Below are 21,696 nucleotides of genomic sequence, written 5' to 3'. Positions count from 1 at the left end.
ATAGGGAGGTTGGAGGTCCAATACCTTGGACACCGAGTGGGATGTGGGAAGCAGAGGCCGGAGCCGGCCAAGGTTGAGGCAGTCGCTAACTGACTGACCCCCAAACCAAGACCCAGGTTTTAGCCCCCTTCCAGCAGCTGAAAACAGCCTTAGTTTCTGCCCCTATCCTGGCCGCTCCTAACCCATCCAAATGCTTTTGTGTCCATACAGATGCCTCCATGTTTGGGTTGGAAGCAGTGCTGAGCTAAGGTGGATGAGGAGGGCTGTGAGCACCCTGCAGCCTTCATCAGCCGAAAACTACTGCTTAGGGAAGTGGGCTACATGGCAGTGAGAAGGAATGTTTTGCCCTGGTGTGGGCACTCAAGAAATTGCAACCATACTTATACGGGAGGTCTTTTACAGTGCTCACAGACCACAACCCCCTGGTATGGCTCAAGAGGGTTTCTGGCGACAATGGATGCCTGTTGCAAATGGCCTCTCCTGGCAAATTGAATTGGAATAGTACCACCAGACAGCCCCAAGCTGACCCGTCTGGATCTAGCTAGCTCTGCCGAACTTTGAGGGGGGGAGCACTGTCACAGATACCAGGCTGCCAAGGCCACCCTCTCTCCTCTTGTGGATTATTGTGTTCTCACTGTTTCCCTTTTATTGTTACCATTATTACACTTTGCCCTGAAAGAGCTGATCGCTGCCCCGCTTGGCCCTTCGTGACTTGCTGAGACTCAGCCGGAATCTGTGGAACTACTCGCCGGCTGGGCCCACTGGAGATTCCCACTGAACTTTGACCTAGGTCGCTCCAGAGGCCCTTTGACCCAGAGCTCCTCTCTTTTTGGGTTATGCCTTCGATGGACATGGGTTAGGGTGATTGCTGAGGGGGAGCTCCCTCAGGAACTGAGGGGTTGGGACACCTCTCTACCTCATGCTGGCCTGGAGTACCCTTTGCCCGGCTACCACTCTGGCCCCAAGCGACGGATCATGTCACTTTTTGTACTGGGACATCTAGGGGCCTGGAGCTCTCCAACGATACCTGGGAATATCCACCGCTCCCTCTAGATCACCCCGAACAGCAACCTAGCTATTGTGGGATCTCTATGTGACTATGGCTCCTATGGAGATGCCAGCCTGTCTGGAGGAGCGGGGATCATTTGATCAGATAAGGCTCTTATCAAGATGGCAAAAGTGTATATAAGCTATGTGTTTGTCCTAATAAATTCTGTTTGTGTTTCACCTTAATACTGGTCTTGTCTGGTTATTAGGGTGGGCTCTTTCTAAAATTACTTTTCCACTCTACAGCTACAGGTTCCAGGCTAAAGAAGGATCTTTTGGCGGAGATACCTAGTCGAGTAAAGATTTACAGTAAAGATTGTTGAAATAATTAATATACACTCAAGAGGGGGAGATAGATATAGATTTCTCACAAAATGTGAACTATTCTAGCTCTACAAGTTAGGTACTAGGTTTCCAAATGGAATGAACATGGAATGAATGGGATATTTCATACTTCACAGGATAGGTTATATGAAGTGGAAATCGGATGCAATCAGATATTATACCACAGAATTGATTCAATAATAAAAAACATAACTATTATGTGACAGTACGCACCATTCACTTATAAACTTTACAGATTTTTTTTAAATAAGTACCCAATTCAGCAATAAATAGTTCTTATTATATTATCTGATAAGGAATTGGTTAATATTGCAAGGATGCAATGTTGGTATTTTACTCATTATTACCTATTATCATTTTTTTTAAATATACTTTTTGTCATCTTGATGACAGATGAATGGCTGCTTTCTGGCAGTTAAAGTTATGATCATGGCCTGGGCTAACTTTTTGAATGTCAAAGAGGGCTTCTCAAGGCCTTTTGCAATACATTAAAATTAGTTTTCACTTTGGCAGCCATTATGGTAAAGCAAAATCAGAGGCAACTTTGTAGCCAGGGTAATAGTCACAAAATTGCTACTTTGGCAAATATAAGCTTCGGAACCATTCAACGAACAGCAGTTAAAGAATTATGAGTGAGAAAGGCAAAAGGGGAAGCTGAACTAAGAATGGATTGGTTGACAATATAAAGACGGACATTCAGATACCTCTATGCCAGGCAGTTGTTTGGTAAGGGAGAAAATGTTACCTGGAAAGGAATATCAGCCATTGTCTTGGCCAAGTAATAGGATTTCAGGCTGTACCAGTAATTCAAATGCTCTCTACGAAAGACTGACATCTCCAGCGGGACTGTAGGGAGAGGATTGAGAAAGTAAACAGGGGAAGAGCATAGGAGTCTAAGGGAGGGGGGAGAGTGAGAAAGAAGGAGAGGGAAATATGAGTTACATAAGATATTAGGAGGATGAGTGTGAGAGAGGAAAGGGGTGTGGAAAAAAAGAAACAAGAGGAGTGTAACAGAGCAGGAAAGGGTATCAATGAGGAGGAGGTGAGTGCAACAGAGCAAAAGAGGGGTGTCAGGGAGGTGGAGTGGAGTTCATGAGATGGGGGTCAGAGAGGAGGTGAGTGCAACAAAGCAGGAGAGGGTTGAATATGACAGAACAGGAGATGGTTTCCAGAGGAGAGGAATACAAGAGAGGATGGAAAGAAAATGTGCACAAGAGAGCATGTGAGGTAAATGGGCACTAAAAAAGAAAAGAGGAAATGGGTATAAGGGAGGAGGATATATAGTCAGGAACAAGAAAGGGTTGCAAGAGAGGGAAAGAATTGGATGTATGTGAGGCATCAGTTGAGGGAGAGAGGCAAGAGAAAGAGAGAAAGATGGTTAGAAGAAAGGGAGATAGGAGTGGGAGACTAGGCAAATTAGATGTGAGCCAGAAAGAGAGCAAGACAGAGACCCAATAAAGGAGGAGAGGGAGATTGATGCAAGAGAGGAGTGTGAGAAGGATATAAGAGGAGTGAGGGTAGAGAGGTTCAAGTGACTTCAAGAAGGTTCAAATAAGAGAGGAAAAAAAGGAGTGAATGAATGAGAGTATTTGTGGGTAGCTATATTGTAATGAACAATATGTAGACCACACTTACACGTCAGCACAGTGGGCATCAGAGCTGCAAACATGAGGAACAGCATGGAGAAGAACAGGAAGCCTGTGTTATTAAACACTTTGCTGGCATCATTCCCAATGTTAAGGTACAGCAAGCCAATCAGAACCCCGATGCATAGGTGAGACATGAAACGCAGGTGAGTGAGGACCTGGGGAAATAACAGCATATTTAGTGGGTATGTGGAGATCCTGGACACTGGTGTCCTGATGGCCCAACTTACAGTAGCATCTAGAATTCAGCCAAACCTTTTCCCTGTTTTTGAACTTTCTGTATGTATTCCTCATCTCCACATATGTTGTACATCTTTCCTCTTTTTATATTTTTCTTTATCCATATATTGTGCTGTTACATTCTCCTTCACTTATTGAGCTCTTACTTACCCAAAATGTTGTCCTTATCTTTCCCACAGATTTGCTCTTTCTCCTTAACCCCCCTGTAGATCTTTTTAACCCCCATGTTGTGTTTTCAATGCCTCATAATCCTGTCACAGAACCCCACTCTCTGCCCTGCTGCTTTCCCCATTCTCAGTACCGTGTCTCTGAGGATTGAGATGAACGTGCGTTTGAAGAGGATGCAGAATTGGTTCAAGGAGCTGGTTGCAAATGTCTGACTCTCTATGTGACCAGAGACATCCTGTTGACAAAAAAGAAATAATTCCATGGACAGTGTTCATATCTTCTAACATACACTGCATTTGTTAAGTACTCTTATGGGACACTACATATATTAATGATCATTTACCTCAACCTGGTTATTACTTTATTCATTACAAATATAAAAACACAGCCTCATAAATGAGAACATTTATGTTTTAATGACTTATGGCATTTACAGTAATGAAATGTCACCTACTATAGTTCAGAAGGACTGAGTCACCCTATAGTCTCATACAAATGTGGACAACCATATTTGTAAAGCAGCATAAACCATCATTCTAAAGTAAAGATATAATATAATGTTTATACTATTTCAGTGACAATTACAATATGAATACAACATTACAAAGCATTAGTTCCTGTGCAAGTCCTATAGTTTAGCAGTCAGGGCAAAAGTTACCAGTCCACTCCATATTAAAAGTGTAATTTCTTACTTGTCCACTGAAGTGTCTTACACTTACTACTGAAAGCTATCTATTATATACATCCTATTTTAAAAAGAGTTACCCACTAACATTGGTGCAGTTGTCAAGCTCCTTCCTGGATGGCTTATTTTTTTCCCGGGTGATGGGGCACAGCCCATCCTCCACAGCTCGAAATAACACCGGATTCAAATCTCCATACTCTCCTGACGCCAGCTCAATAACTGCATGAGCAATGACAAAGGAAAGGATAGTTATAAAGAAAACTGTGTATGTTTGAGGGCTTAAAGGACCACTAAATACAGTAGAATTGAATAACTGACAAATACTCAATAAAAAGACAATGCAATAGTGCTTACTACTGCTACTACTTACTGGATTTGAAATGAGTAGTGGAATATTTTTTGGCAAATTTCAAAGTTAATCAAATTATTTTTTTTTAACTTATGTGCTTTATCTCAATCATGAAACTTTAATTTTGACTTTAGTGGTGCCTTGCACTTTTGTGGCAAATATAGGGAGTTAACTAAAATCAAAATGTAAATATTAAACTGATACATAAGGAAGGTGGAGACCATATATTTCTTAAAGAAGCCACTATGCATATATCTGGGTGTTTATGGACTCACTGAAGTCGGCAGGGTTGTGGTATGTTGGACAGTGCAGTCCCAGGCCCTTCAGATATGGAATTAGTTGATTTACAGACCCTCGATATATACACTGTCCTTGGCTGAGGATATACAGCTGGAACCAGAGAGAGACAGAAATGTATGTATAACAAAATACAAGGAAAACACATCAGGAAGAAGAGAAACAAATTTAAACTCAAGGACAGACCTTGTCAAACATCTCAAAGAGCTTTGCACTCGGTTGGTGTATGGTGCAGATGATTGTACGACCTCCCTGTGCCAAGGAACTTAAGAGAGATACCACCTGGAAACACGATGCACTGTCCAGACCACTAAAAAAGATAGAAAAAGAGTGTGGGGATAAAATGTGTGATGGAGAGGAAAGAAGGGAATGAATGAATGATGTAAGAGAAAAGGATGTACGTTTGTGTAGTAAAAGAGAAAGAGGAATAAGAGGGAAAAGCTTGTTCGTATTAACTTTGATAGAAGAAAGAGCTAAACCCTCCCACCTGGTGGGCTCATCAAAGAACATGACAGGTGGGTTATTGACCAACTCCAGAGCTATAGCCAGGCGTTTACGTTGACCTCCAGAGAGATTCAGTGTGCGCGTTCCAGAACACTCCAGGAGACCAAGTGCTGTCAGAATCTCATTTACCTATAAGAAGATTCAAAGATGTTTTGGAAATGCAAAGCCTAAACATGAATCAAGTGCTAAGAATTAATAGACAAGTGCTGTGTGTTAGGGCCTGATATAAAAAAACCTCGCCGGCATGGAGAGAAATCATGAAAAATCTTTGGGATTGTTTTTAGACCTTGTATTGTAATGTAGGATTTTCTGTTTCACACAAAGAACACTACATAGCAACATAAATACTTCTCAAGATAAAATTTCTGTTTCTAATGTTTTTTTAAGGGCCTCGCCGTACCAACAAGACTTCTTAGATCATCTCACCTGAGCAGCAAGGTTTTGAATATCAGGCCCTTAGTGATAGAGCATTGTTCTAAGACTTTATTGGTTTGGACACTCATGTAAATCTCTACTTCTATCAATCTGTATTCACATGCCTATGCTCTCTAACATGGAGAACATATAGATGTCAATTTATTATAGTGCGAGCGGACATGATACGATGTAGTGTATCGTGTCCGCTGCAAATTGATAAATGCCGACAGCATGCGCTCTCTGCATTTATCATTGCACCAGCAGTTCTTGTGAACTGCTGGTGCAATACCCCCCCCCTGCAGAAGCAGGGGGTGTCAATCAACCCAATCGTATTCGATCAGGTTGATTTCTGTCCGCCGCCTCAGAGCAGGCAGACAGGTTATGGAGCAGTGGTGTTTAGACTGCTGCTTCATATTTTCTGCAAGCCAAACACGGGGCATCAAGCTCCATACAGAGCGTGATAAATATGCCCCATAGACTGTATCCCAGATATGTAAAACCAACACTTACCAGTTTCTTTTTCACCTCCAGCTTTTCATTGAGCTTCAAATTGGTGGAAACCTGAGTGTAAAAATAGTTTTTAGATTCAGTGATTTGCAAACTCTTGCTCTAACTGCATATTATATCTTACTGTATGTCAGCTTCAGTTTGACCAGGAATTATTATTCTTTCACTCAGTACTGCTGAACATATACCCATTTGTGCCTTTCCCTTATTTTTCCTTTTATTTATGTGCAATATAGAATAATGTAAGTATTGGGTATTAACTCATCTCTACTCAACACAATAATATTATTCATTGGGGACATTGCAAGTTTACAATAAGATCTGAGACTAGAGTCCAAGCTAAAACGTAATAGTTCTTACTTGCATTGCTAGGGATTACACCTGGAGTGCCATATATGGCAGCACAAGCCATGTAGTGATAAGTAGCAACCCCCTCTACTTTGTATACAATCTGCTACAGCATTACAGAGCTGCATCATAAAGCTGTCACTACAATACCCCTTCATTGTGCTACACTTATTGTGTACCATTAGGATTTGAACAACATTTTTAAAGATTTATCAAGGCCTAAAGATGAAAACTACTGGTAAAAAATGTTTAAATTACAGTCCTCTGTGGGGCTCCCAATGCCTTTGAACCCAAACCATCAGTCTATGAATGCCTTTGAACCCAAACCATCAGTCCACAAACTGTGAGCCCCCTTATGCAAAAACCCTAGCACTTAAGTTGCTACAGAGTCAGTCTCTGTTATTGTTTTTTTGAACAGGGGGCTTAGGGGGCATTGGGGTATATACTTTTTAAAGTGCTATAATAATGGTACTAGGGCTATAGCTAATTAGTTGAATAAAAAAACATAATTTATGTAAGAACTTACCTGATAAATTCATTTCTTTCATATTAGCAAGAGTCCATGAGCTAGTGACGTATGGGATATACATTCCTACCAGGAGGGGCAAAGTTTCCCAAACCTTAAAATGCCTATAAATACACCCCTCACCACACCCACAATTCAGTTTAACGAATAGCCAAGAAGTGGGGTGATAAGAAAAAAGTGCGAAAGCATATAAAATAAGGAATTGGAATAATTGTGCTTTATACAAAAAAATCATAACCACCACAAAAAAAGGGCGGGCCTCATGGACTCTTGCTAATATGAAAGAAATGAATTTATCAGGTAAGTTCTTACATAAATTATGTTTTCTTTCATGTAATTAGCAAGAGTCCATGAGCTAGTGACGTATGGGATAATGACTACCCAAGATGTGGATCTTTCCACACAAGAGTCACTAGAGAGGGAGGGATAAAATAAAGACAGCCAATTCCTGCTGAAAATAATCCACACCCAAAATAAAGTTTAATGAAAAAACATAAGCAGAAGATTCAAACTGAAAACGCTGCCTGAAGTACTTTTCTACCAAAAACTGCTTCAGAAGAAGAAAATACAACAAAATGGTAGAATTTGGTAAAAGTATGCGAAGAGGACCAAGTTGCCGCTTTGCAAATCTGATCAACCGAAGCTTCATTCCTAAACGCCCAGGAAGTAGAAACTGACCTAGTAGAATGAGCTGTAATCCTATGAGGCGGAGTCTTACCCGACTCAACATAGGCAAGATGAATTAAAGATTTCAACCAAGATGCCAAAGAAATGGCAGAAGTTTTCTGGCCTTTCTAAAACCGGAAAAGATAACAAATAAACTTGAAGTCTTTCAGAAAGACTTAGTAGCTTCAACATAATATTTCAAAGCTCTAATAACATCCAAAGAATGCAACGATTTCTCCTTAGAATTCTTAGGATTAAGACATAATGAAGGAACCACAATGTCTCTACTAATGTTGTTGGAATTCACAACTTAGGTAAAAATTCAAAAGAAGTTCGCAACACCGCCTTATCCTGATGAAAAATCAGAAAAGGAGACTCACAAGAAAGAGCAGATAATTCAGAAACTCTTCTGGCAGAAGAGATAGCCAAAAGGAACAAAACTTTCCAAGAAAGTAATTTAATATCCAATGAATGCATAGGTTCAAATGGAGGAGCTTAAAGAGCCCCCAGAACCAAATTCAAACTCCAAGGAGGAGAAATTGACTTAATGACAGGCTTTATACGAACCAAAGCTTGTACAAAACAATGAATATCAGGAAGAATAGCAATCTGTCTGTGAAAAAGAACAGAAAGAGCAGAGATTTGACCTTTCAAGGAACTTGCGGACAAACCCTTATCTAAACCATCCTGAAGAAACTGAAATATTCTCGGTATTCTAAAAGAATGCCAAGAAAAATGATGAGAAAGACACCAAGAAATATAAGTCTTCCAGACTCTATAATATATCTCTCTGGATACAGATTTACGAGCCTGTAACATAGTATTAATCACAGAGTCAGAGAAACCTCTTTGACCAAGAATCAAGCGTTCAATCTCCATACCTTTAAATTTAAGGATTTCAAATCCTGATGGAAAAAAGGACCTCGAGACAAAAGGTCTGGTCTTAACGGAAGAGTCCACGGTTGGCAAGAGGCCATCCGGACAAGATCCGCATACCAAAACCTGTGAGGCCATGCCGGAGCTACCAGCAGAACAAACGAGCATTCCTTCAGAATCTTGGAGATTACTCTTGGAAGAAGAACTAGAGGCGGAAAGATATAGGCAGGATGATACTTCCAAGGAAGTGATAATGCATCCACTGCCTCCGCCTGAGGATCCCGGGATCTGGACAGATACCTGGGAAGTTTCTTGTTTAGATGAGAAGCCATCAGATCTATTTCTGGAAGTTCCCACATTTGAACAATCTGAAGAAATACCTCTGGGTGAAGAGACCATTCGCCCGGATGCAACGTTTGGCGACTGAGATAATCCGCTTTCCAATTGTCCATACCTGGGATATGAACCGCAGAGATTAGACAGGAGCTGGATTCCGCCCAAACCAAAATTCGAGATACTTCTTTCATAGCCAGAGGACTGTGAGTCCCTCCTTGATGATTGATGTATGCCACAGTTGTGACATTGTCTATCTGAAAACAAATGAACAACTCTCTCTTGAGAAGAGGCCAAGACTGAAGAGCTCTGAAAATTGCACGGAGTTCCAAAATATTGATCGGAAATCTCACCTCCTGAGATTCCCAAACCCCTTGTGCCGTCAGATACCCCCACACAGCTCCCCAACCTGTAAGACTTGCATCTGTTGAGATTATAGTCCAGGTCGGAAGAACAAAGAAGCCCCCTGAACTAAACGATGGTGATCTGTCCACCATGTCAGAGAGTGTTGTAAAATCGGTTTAAAGATATTAATTGAGATATCTTTGAGTAATCCCTGCACCATTGGGTCAGCATACAGAGCTGAAGAGGTCGCATGTGAAAACGAGCAAAGGAGATCGCATCTGATGCGGCAGTCCTAAGACCCAACATTTCCATGCATAAGGCTACCAAAGGGAATGATTGTGACTGAAGGTTTTGACAAGCTGATATCAATGTTAAACTTCTCTTGTCTGACAAGGACAGAGTCATAGACACTGAATTTATCTAGAAACCTAAAAAGGTTACCCTTGTCTGAGGAATCAATGAACTGAATGGTAAATTGATCCTCCAACCATGAAATTGAAGAAACAACACAAGTCGATTCGTATGAGATTCTTCGAAAATGAGAAGACTGAGCAAGTACCAAGATATCGTCCAAATAAGGAAATACCAAAACCCTATTCTCTGATTACAGAAAAAAGGGGCACCGAGAACCTTTGAAAAAAATTCTTGGAACTGAGGCTAGGCCAAACGGTAGAGCCACAAAACTGGTAATGCTTGTCTAAAAAGAGAATCTCAGACACTAAAAGTGATCTGGATGAATCGGAATATGCAGATACACATCCTGTAAATCTATTGTAGACATATAATGCCCTTGCTAAACAAAAGGCAGGATAGTCCTACAGTAACCATCTTGAATGTTGGTATCCTAACATAACGATTCAATAATGACAGATCCGGAACTGGTCTGAAGGAATTGACCTTCTTTGGTACAAATGAAGAGATAAAATAAAACCCCAGCCCCTGTTCCAGAACTGGAACTGGCATAAATACTCCAGCCAACTCTAGATCTGAAACACATTACAGAAATGCTGAGCCTTTGCTGTGTTAACTGGGACACGGGAAAGAAAAGAATCTCTTAGCAGGAGGCCTTAACTTGAAGCCAATTCTGTACCTTTCTGAAACAATGTTTCTGAAACCAGAGATTAAGAACGGAATTGATCCAAATTTCTTTGAAGAAAACGTAATCTGCCCCATACCAGCTGAGCTGGAATAAGGGTCGCACCTTCATAGGTACTTAGGAGCTGGCTATAGGTTTCTATAAGGCTTGGATATATTCCAAACTGGAAATAGTTTCCAAACTGATACCGCTCCTGAGGATGAAGGATCAGGCTTTTGTTCCTTGTAAGGAAAGGAACTAAAATGATTATTTACCCTGGAAAGAAAGGGAAAGCAAAGATGACTTAGAAGACATGTCAGCATTCCAAGTTTAATCCATAAAGCTTCTCTAGCTAAAATAGCTAGAGACATATACCTGACATCAACTCTAATGATATCAAAAGATGGTATCACCAATAAAATTATTAGCATGTTATAGAATAATAATAATGCTATAAAATTATGATCTGTTACTTGTTGCTCTAAAGCTTCTAATCAAAAAGTTGAAGCTGCAGCAACATCCGCTAAAAATATAGCAGGTCTAAGAAGATTACCTGAACATAAGTAAGCTTTTCTTAGAAAGGATTCAATTTTCCTATCTAAAGGATCCTTAAATGAAGTACTATCTGCCGTAGGAATAGTAGTACATTAGCAGGAGTAGAGATAGCCCCATAACCTTAGGGATTTTTGTCTCAAAAAACTCTAATCTGTCAGATGGCACAGGATATAATTTGCTTAAACGTCTAGAAGGAGTAAATAAATTACCCAAATTATTCCATTCCCTGGAAATTACTTCAGAAATAGCATCAGGGAGATAAAACACTTCTGGAATAACTACAGGAGATTTAAAAACCTTATTTAAACGTTTACATTTAGAATCAAGAGGACCAGAATCCTCTATTTCTAATGCAAATAACACTTCTTTAAGTAAAGAACGAATAAATTCCATCTTGAACAAATACAAAGATTTATCAGCATCAACCTCTGAGACAGAAACCTCTGAACCAGAAGAACCATTATCAGTATCAGAATGATGATGTTCATTTAAAAATTCATCTGAAAAAAGAGAAGTTTTAAAAGACTTTTATGTATACTAGAAGGAGAAATAACAGACATAGCCTTCTTAATGGATTTAAAAAATAAAATCTCTTATGTTATCAGGAACACTCTGAAAATTAGATGTTGATGGAACAGCAACAGGTAATGTAACAGTACTAAAGGAAATTTTATCTGCATTAATAAGTTTGACATGACATGCAATACAAATAACAGCTGGAGAAACAGATACCAAAAGTTTATAGGAGATACACTTAGCTTGGTAGCTCCAGCACTGTGCAGTGACTTTCCTGAAGTAACTTCTGACTCAGTTGCAACGTGGAACATCTTGCAATATGTAAAAGAAATAAACAACATATAAAGCAAAATTGATCAAATTCCTTAAATGACAGTTTCAGGAATGGGAAAAAATGCCAAAGAACAAGCTTCTAGCAACCAGAAGCAATAAAAAATGAGACTTAAATAATGTGGAGACAAAAGTGACGCCCATATTTTTTCGCGCCAAATAAGACGCCCACATTATTTGGCGCCTAAATGCTTTTTGGCGCCAAAAATGACGCCACATCCGGAACGCCGACATTTTTGGCGCAAAATAACGTCAAAGAATGACGCAACTTCCGGCGACACGTATGACGCCGGAAACGGAAATAGAATTTTTGCGCCAAAAAAGTCTGCGCCAAGAATGACGCAATAAAATGAAGCATTTTCAGCCCCCGCGAGCCTAACAGCCCACAGGGAAAAAGTCAAATTTTAAGGTAAAAAATGTTAAATTAAAATGCATTATCCCAAATATGAAACTGACTGTCTGAAAAATAAGGAAAGTTGAACATTCTGAGTCAAGGCAAATAAATGTTTGAATACATATATTTAGAACTTTATAAACAAAGTGCCCAACCATAGCTAGGAGTGTCACAGAAAATAAGACTTACTTACCCCAGGACACTCATCTACATATAGCAGATAGCCAAACCAGTACTGAAACGAGAATCAGCAGAGGTAATGGTATATATAAGAGTATATCGTCGATCTGAAAAGGGAGGAAAGAGATGAATCTCTACGACCGATAACAGAGAACCTATGAAATAGACCCCTTAGAAGGAGATCACTGCATTCAAATAGGCAATACTCTCCTCACATCCCTCTGACATTCACTGCACGCTGAGAGGAAAACCGGGCTCCAACTTGCTGCGGAGCGCATATCAACGTAGAATCTAGCACAAACTTACTTCACCACCTCCATCGGAGGCAAAGTTTGTAAAACTGAATTGTGGGTGTGGTGAGGGGTGTATTTATAGGCATTTTAAGGTTTGGGAAACTTTGCCCCTCCTGGTAGGAATGTATATCCCATACGTCACTAGCTCATGGACTCTTGCTAATTACATGAAAGAAATTGGATAATAGTGATTAAAGTATTTATAACAATTCCCCGTCTGATATTAAATTGCTATCTATATTCCACAATAGAAATATAATCTCCCAAAATATTGAGATAATCAAACTGATATATAGTTTAATACATTGGGTAAATGTATTGAGAGTGGGGAGGGTGCTCACTGTTCATATAAATATAGAGACAATTGAAGAAGAAAAGTGAACAGAGAGTAGAGCACTCGCAAACCAAATTAGCATAGATGGCTATTCAGTGTAGGTAAACATCATTAAAACTTAACATTTATTATGTGAAAAAATAAAAACTATTATATAAGTAGTAAATAATACTTAGATTAAAATACACACATAATGGATGGCTGTCTATCTACAATTGCCCCAAGAAATGTAATAATTACAGAACAAAATAAGTGAGTAAGAGGAATTTGGGCAGAGACACACCAAACACGGTTCACGGATTGCACAGAATCTATCTAAAAAAGAGGATTGACCTCAAAGATATTTATACTCTCTGGTGCAATACTGGACCGGTATGAGTCTGTCCAAATCAATCACTAGTAACACAAATATTGTTACAATAAAACAGTGGGGAAGGTATAGATAGCGTAGGTACACACACACTGATTAGTTATATTATAAAAGGCACAAAATTATGTAAAGGGTAAGAGCAGAAGTTACAGACCCATGGGTTACTGAATCTACACAAACGTACCAATAGCAAGAGGTATAGCCTCAAACAAATAAACTATTAAGTGTAGGTTCAAATCAAAATTAATCTGCCCAATCCTTGGTTATAATATAATGAAATGGCTATTTCCGTGTGAACAGCATATGTACACTTAGTAGATAGTACAGCCGTAATGGCGCCTCATGCGCATTTCGCCTGACTTGACTTTCTCAAAGGCTAACCGGACTGATTATAGCCACATAGCCTATATATCAAAGATAACCAATCATATCTTGCAAATCGTTCACACCTCCGTGTGAGCCAATCCAAGTCGTCCTCCCGTTATTGGGCAGTTGCATGTCACAAGATCAAAAGCAGGGGGTAGTGTCAATATGTTAGGGGAGGGAGCGGTTATGCTCCGTCACAGTGTAGAGTAAGATTGTTGAAATTAATAACATAACAGTATTTGGACACGAATGCGATCAAGTAGGGTTTAGTCTCTACTGTATAAGGAACAGTAAACAAACAAATCTATGTGCTTAGACTGATTGTAGTATGTCGATCATTTTATTAAAACAACATTCTCACAGAAAACATATATATAACAAAGTAAAGAGGTCAGATATCTTTATGACTCAAAGCCAAAATAACATTCCTTTCTTATTAGATGTTACATCTTACATAATATTTCAAGTGTGTAGTGATGCTGCAGAAATTATACTTCATCATAAATAGCACGTAAGATAGGGAACAATTTATAATGATTACTAGGATTCAATCATTGGATGAAAATAAGCATGTAAATACGCAATGATGTCTCAAAGTAGTGTTAAGCCCTATATATACGGGTCAAATGACAAACGTATACCTGTCATTAAACTGATCGTAGTGGTTATTTGTTTTTTAATATCCTACACAAGATATATTCTGCAATTCAAGTGGTCATATATTCTTATAAGACCCATCCACAAAGGTTGTTTTGTTTTTGGATATTTACATGTCACTTGACAATCCTAAAGTGTGGTAATAATACATGTGGAGCGACTGTACTGAAACAGTGTCAATAGAGTTGGGGGCAATTTATGACAATTTACAGTACTTGAAAGCCAATTAGATATCTTATGTTTGGACAAAATTTGGTGTAAAATCTATTAATGTCAACAAGAAATCTATTAATGTCAAAGAGAAAATAGCAATAGACATTTCTTTTCAGTAAATTGTCTTTACATGAGAGTCAGGGTTTGATACTCATTCATTTCAAAAAGAGTACATATCAAATACAGGGAGCAGTGTACGTAGCAAAATGTTTTTATTATTAGGTTTCTATAATTATATGATGACTTAGGCAGTTTTGTCCAAACTCATTGTTATCCTTGGATACGGTGTTATCAATATACTGATCAAAAAATATATATATAAAATAACAACAAAGGCTCCCATATCATAACCTATTCTCATAACCAGTTTGGATATTGTTTATTGTTATAGATAGGTGTTATATCCATCTTGTTCATTCAAACCATTTGGTACTAGGGTATTTAGCCAGAAAATCCACCTACATTCCGCCTGTAGTAGCATCGTTTCTATATCGCCACCTCTGATACCAGGTTTAATGACCTGTAAAACGCATACTTTCAAATCAGGTTTTATTCCATATCTTTTCAAATAATGTTTAGCCACAGGGGTGAGATTCTTATTGTTTTCTTTGTCCTTTAAGCAGTTCTTAATGCTGTTAACATGTTCCCCTAATCTTGTGCGTAATTCGCGTGTAGTAATACCTATATACCTTTTTCCACAGACACATAAAAGGCAATATACAACATTTTTCGTTCTACAGTTTGCGAATCCCAGCATTCTTTTGACATTACCAGTAATTGTCGTGAATTTGGTTTGCGAGTGCTCTACTCTCTGTTCGCTTTTCTTCTTCTTCAATTTTCTCTATAGCTAATTAGAACAGAAACTTCACTATCAAACTCTTTATTATAACTAGCCACCAGGTGCCTCTACTAGTGAGCATTCACTAAAGATTTGCAGCCTGAGCATCTGGACTGGTCAGTAAAATTGAACCACTGCACTATAAATTGAAAGCACAAATTTTTGCTGTAGCACAGCATGGGATATAGGCCCAATATTCCAGCCTCTTTGTCTTTCCCCTCTGTTATTCTGCAGACCATACCTACCCCTTGGGTATATTGTCTATAATTCCATATGATGAGATCAGTTATATCACGTGTCATCATATATGCACTTATAAGCTATATACATGTAGTTCTACCACTTACAATCCCACAAAACTGCAGTTATAACTGGTGCTCAGGGTCTACCCAAATGAAAGACCAGCATATATAGAAATAAATTAATAAAAAATTAGTCTGACATGATTCATAACAATTAGGAACTGACAAAGCATAGGTTTCAACCCCTTCAAACCCACATTTACAAGGTTATTACTTGCAGCTGCCTTTGGCAACCAAGCTGGTAATATGTTTCTTATGATGGACTTCATTGATATTTTGAATTAACCTCTTCTAATTGGCTCCTGGGAACCCCAGTCACTCACCATCATGGCTTCTTTAACAGTGAGATGTGGCAATAACATGTCATCCTGCATGATGTAACATGACATTTTCCGGAATTTGCGGCGATCCCTCACTTTCTCATTCACCAGAACCTGACCTGTCATGCCGCTGTCCCTGCAACATATATGTTACAATAAATTGAATGTTTTCCATGTCATTTAAGAATAGTAATACCATTTTACTAACAAAAATATACAAATAAGGTATGGATGTATTGATGACATATACTCAAGTGCTGAATGTTGAGGTATATAGAATGCATGCATAGCAAGAAGATTATATTGCATAGTAAAGTATTATATGTTGCAAACATGGGGAGTGCTAAAATATACCAGATATATTGGATATATGGGGAGTGCTGAGATTTTATGTGTACAGTAGGAGCACTGAAATATATAAAATACATAGGGTGATAAACTGGATCATTTGTAGATACATCAAATGTATGGTACAGTGTTGATATATTTTAGGTACAGGCTGTATATGGTATATGGTAGAATTCTAAGATACAGTACTTTAAAGGGATATGAAACCCAATTTTTTTTCTTTCATGATTCAGATACATTTAGCACCAATCAGCAAGCACTACCCAGGTGCAAAACAAAAAATGGGCCGGCTCCTAAGCGTACATTTCTGCTTTTCAAATAAAGATACCAACAGAACAAAGAGAAAATTATAATAGAAGCAAACTAGAAATTTGCTTAAAATTGCATGCTCTATCTGAATCATGAAAGAAAAAAAATGGGTTTATATCCCTTTAAATTTAAATAAGTAGGAGTATATTATATTTTTAGATTTGTGATGCCTTAAAGGGGCAGTCAACACCAGAATTTTTGCTGTTTAAAATGAAAGATGATCCCTTTATTACCCATTCCCCAGTTTTGCATAACCAACACTGTTATAGAAATACACTTTTTACCTCTGTGATTACCTTGTATCTAAGCCTCTGCAGACTGCCCCAGTTCTTTTGACAAACTTGAATTTTAGCCAGTCAGTGCTCACTCCAGGGTAACTTCACGTGCATGAGCTCAATGTTATCTATATGAAACACATGAACTAATACCCTCTAGTGGTCAAAATGCTTTCAGATTAGAGGCAGTCTTCAAGGTCTACAGGGAGTGCAGAATTATTAGGCAAGTTGTATTTTTGAGGATTAATTTTATTATTGAACAACAACCATGTTCTCAATGAACCCAAAAAACTCATTAATATCAAAGCTGAATAGTTTTGGAAGTAGTTTTTAGTTTGTTTTTAGTTATAGCTATTTTAGGGGGATATCTGTGTGTGCAGGTGACTATTACTGTGCATAATTATTAGGCAACTTAACAAAAAACAAATATATACCCATTTCAATTATTTATTTTTACCAGTGAAACCAATATAACATCTCAACATTCACAAATATACATTTCTGACATTCAAAAACAAAACAAAAACAAATCAGTGACCAATATAGCCACCTTTCTTTGCAAGGACACTCAAAAGCCTGCCATCCATGGATTCTGTCAGTGTTTTGATCTGTTCACCATCAACATTGCATGCAGCAGCAACCACAGCCTCCCAGACACTGTTCAGAGAGGTGTACTGTTTTCCCTCCTTGTAAATCTCACATTTGATGATGGACCACAGGTTCTCAATGGGGTTCAGATCAGGTGAACAAGGAGGCCATGTGATTAGATTTTCTTCTTTTATACCCTTTCTTGCCAGCCACGCTGTGGAGTACTTGGACGCGTGTGATGGAGCATTGTCCTGCATGAAAATCATGTTTTTCTTGAAGGATGCAGACTTCTTCCTGTACCACTGCTTGAAGAAGGTGTCTTCCAGAAACTGGCAGTAGGACTGGGAGTTGAGCTTGACTCCATCCTCAACCCGAAAAGGCCCCACAAGCTCATCTTTGATGATACCAGCCCAAACCAGTACTCCACCTCCACCTTGCTGGCGTCTGAGTCGGACTGGAGCTCTCTGCCCTTTACCAATCCAGCCACGGGCCCATCCATCTGGCCCATCAAGACTCACTCTCATTTCATCAGTCCATAAAACCTTAGAAAAATCAGTCTTGAGATATTTCTTGGCCCAGTCTTGGCATTTCAGCTTGTGTGTCTTGTTCAGTGGTGGTCGTCTTTCAGCCTTTCTTACCTTGGCCATGTCTCTGAGTATTGCACACCTTGTGCTTTTGGGCACTCCAGTGATGTTGCAGCTCTGAAATATGGCCAAACTGGTGGCAAGTGGCATCTTGGCAGCTGCACGCTTGACTTTTCTCAGTTCATGGGCAGTTATTTTGCGCCTTGGTTTTTCCACACGCTTCTTGCGACCCTGTTGACTATTTTGAATGAAACGCTTGATTTTTCGACGATCACGCTTCAGAAGCTTTGCAATTTTAAGAGTGCTGCATCCCTCTGCAAGATATCTCACTATTTTTGACTTTTCTGAGCCTGTCAAGTCCTTCTTTTGACCCATTTTGCCAAAGGAAAGGAAGTTGCCTAATAATTATGCACACCTGATATAGGGTGTTGATGTCATTAGACCACACCCCTTCTCATTACAGAGATGCACATCACCTAATATGCTTAATTGGTAGTAGGCTTTCGAGCCTATACAGCTTGGAGTAAGACAACATGCATAAAGAGGATGATGTGGTCAAAATACTCATTTGCCTAATAATTCTGCACTCCCTGTATGAAATTAGCATATGAACCTCCTAGGTTTAGCTTTCAACTAAGAATAGCAAGAGAATAAAGCAAAATTGGTGATAAAAGTAAATTGGAAAGTTGTTCAAAATTACATTCCCTATTTTAATCATGAAAGGTTTTTTTTGGACTTGACTGTCCCTTTTTAAGCACATAAAATGTTGCCTCCCTTCCCACTCCACATATTTTATATCATATTTGCTTCCTTTCTACCAGACATATATATTACAGTTATTAACGCCTTTCTGCCTGGCACATAGATGACAATAGTTAAAGCTTTCATGCCAGATACACACATGCCAAGCTCATTTGACAATGCTTAAACCTATAGCAGTAGATGTTAGTATAGTAGATATTGAGGGAAGTGCATTGCAACCCCACCCCAGCTTGATCCAGGTCATTGCAATTAGACCTCCATTAAAAAATGACTTGCTTGTTTTGCATTGGGTTGTTCATAAAGAGTATTTGACTGCATGGCACCGAAGTTGGGAGCTGAAGAATGGAGATAATAGAGGCATCATTATGCATGGGTGTTGTGTACCATGATTTGGTGAGCGTTGTATGAGCCTGACATGAAGGGGTTAAACAGTATATCTGTCTGTCATGAAAGAGTTAATTGTTGTAATGTATGTGTCTGGTAGAAAGGGGGTTAATGGGACATTAAACCCAAACAATTTCTTTTGTGATTCAGATAGAGCATACAAATGTAAACATCTTTCCAAATGACTTATTTGATCCATTTTACTTCATTCTCTTGGAATCCTTTCATGAAGAAGCAGCAATGCATTACTGGGAACTAGCTGAAAACATTTGTAAGCCAATCACAAGAGGCTTATATGTGCAGCCACCAATCAGTAGCTATCTCCCAGCTTTTGAGCCTAACTAGATATGTTTTTCAACTAAGGACATCATGAGAATGGCTCAGATAAAAGAATTGTTTACATTTTTAATCATTTTGATGTATCTGGTAATTTAATGTCTTTACTCCAACTGTGCTTTAAATAAGAAATATAATTACATATTTGCAAAAAGTGGTTGAATTTATTAAGGTAGACTGTGTGAATGAAGATGATTTTTATGAAGGATTTTGTTGTAACAAACTATCAAATTGTAAAATAAAGTGGGGGAGGGGGGTCGGTAACAGTTAATTTGTCTATTTCCTATGTGGAATTTGTTGATTCCCTATTCTCCCTTATTTCCTTAAAAAAAGTTGGCAACCTGATGGTTAAAACATTGGGGCCGAATTATCAAGCTACAAATGGGGCTTGATGCCCCTGTTTCTGCGCAAGCCTTCAGTTCAGCAGTTTACAAGAACTGCTTGTGCAATGATAAATGCCAAAAGCGTATGCTGTCAGCATTTATCGATGTGCGGCGGACATGATACGCTACATTGTATTATGCCCGCTCGCACTTTCATAAATCGGCCCCATTTTCTCTAGCAGTAGAAAGTAGTTAATAATTCAAATTCCCTATCTGGAGAGAAATGTTCAATCATTCTTCTTTGTATGTCTAGAAGAAAAGGGGCCCAAAATGTTATCCAGTGGAATTTCATTGACTGGTACAAAGTTGTTAATTTCTCTTCTTTATATCCCTGGTAGGAAAGTGTTTATACCTGTCTGGTAAATAAAAACTTAATATTGCTAGGGAATCATTTCTCCCTAGGACAGTACCTAACCGAAATATTCTACTGAATATAAGGGTTTTAACATATTGTATATAACAGAGTGTGTGATATTGTATTGTAGTTTATTGCAACATTAGACCAAATTAGCAGGGTGTAAAAAAATCACTGCTAAGTAATTGTGGTTAAAGGGACAGTTTAGTCAAAATTAAAATTATTTTGGTTTCATCTAACCATAGAACCCTATCCTATTTGAATTTCCAGTAGTGTCTGGCAAACTGAAGACCCTTGAGTTTGTTTTTGGATGAGAGTAGACGCTTTTTTCTTGAAACCCTTCCAAACAATGGTGATGTAGGTGATGTCGGATTGTAGTTTTGGAGACTATCTGACTCCAAGACACAATTAGCTTCTGCAATTCTCCAGCTGTGATCCTTGGAGATATTTTGGCCACTCGAACCATCCTCTTCACAGTGCGTTGAGACACCGTAGACAAACATCCCCTTCCAGGTTGATTTATAACATTTCCAGTTGACTTGAACTTCTTAATCATTGCCCTGATGGTGGAAATTGTCATTTTCAATGCTTTTGCTATTTTCTTATAGCCACTTCCCATTTTGTGAAGCTCAACATCTTTTTGACGCACGTCACAGCAATATTTCTTGGTCTTACCCATTGTGATGCATGACTAAGGGAATTTGGCCTATGTGTTACCTCGTATTTATACCCCTGTGAAACAGGAAGTCATGGTTAAAAAATGTCCTGTTCCTAGACACCCAGGTGTGCTAAAAAATGTAAAATATCAATGGGAATATAGTTCAAATATATTTTTCTCATATGAATTCATAGGGGTGACAATAATTGTGCCACACATATATTTAAAGGGACACTGAACCCAAATTTTTTCTTTCGTGATTGAGATAGAGCATGCAATTTTAACCCCTTGAGTGTTAATAATGGCTCTGAGCTGTCACAGAGTTTCCCACTCTGGTGCTAATGACGGCTCAGAGCCGTCACTAGCACTCTCCCACCCTGAGGAAGATCTGGGGGCTCCCACCCACTCCTACCCCGGTGATCGGGCCTATATAATGACAGACATTGCCGGGGGCTTCATGTTTTGCATGGTGATGTCACACGCAATGACGTGATGACATCACCGCGCAACTTTATTTATACTTAACAATGTTAAGTATAGGAGCAGGGGGCATGCTGCTTAGAAGCCTGTATCTCAGGCATCTAAACAGCTACAGACCCCCAAGACCCACTGTTGGAAAGGTAATCGCCTAACCTTTCCAACAGTGTAAGTCTTGGGGATCTTGAAAAAAGA

The 21,696-nt window shown here is 39.0% G+C and overlaps 1 protein-coding gene across 1 annotated transcript in view; it reads right to left on the bottom strand.

Moving 5' to 3' along the window:
* The window catches only part of ABCG4 (ATP binding cassette subfamily G member 4), a 44,620-nt gene that overhangs the window by 16,810 nt on the left and 6,114 nt on the right, over window positions 1-21,696 (bottom strand). The window contains 9 exon segments of the mRNA XM_053691365.1: window positions 2,138-2,238; window positions 3,028-3,196; window positions 3,580-3,726; window positions 4,220-4,350; window positions 4,756-4,870; window positions 4,964-5,087; window positions 5,265-5,410; window positions 6,209-6,259; window positions 16,046-16,178. Coding sequence (XP_053547340.1) covers window positions 2,138-2,238; window positions 3,028-3,196; window positions 3,580-3,726; window positions 4,220-4,350; window positions 4,756-4,870; window positions 4,964-5,087; window positions 5,265-5,410; window positions 6,209-6,259; window positions 16,046-16,178 — 1,117 coding nt within the window.

This window comes from Bombina bombina, chromosome 8 (assembly GCF_027579735.1).
Source record: "Bombina bombina isolate aBomBom1 chromosome 8, aBomBom1.pri, whole genome shotgun sequence".
Classification (NCBI taxonomy): Eukaryota; Metazoa; Chordata; class Amphibia; order Anura; family Bombinatoridae; genus Bombina; species Bombina bombina.
This window is presented reverse-complemented; position numbering and strand designations above follow the sequence as displayed.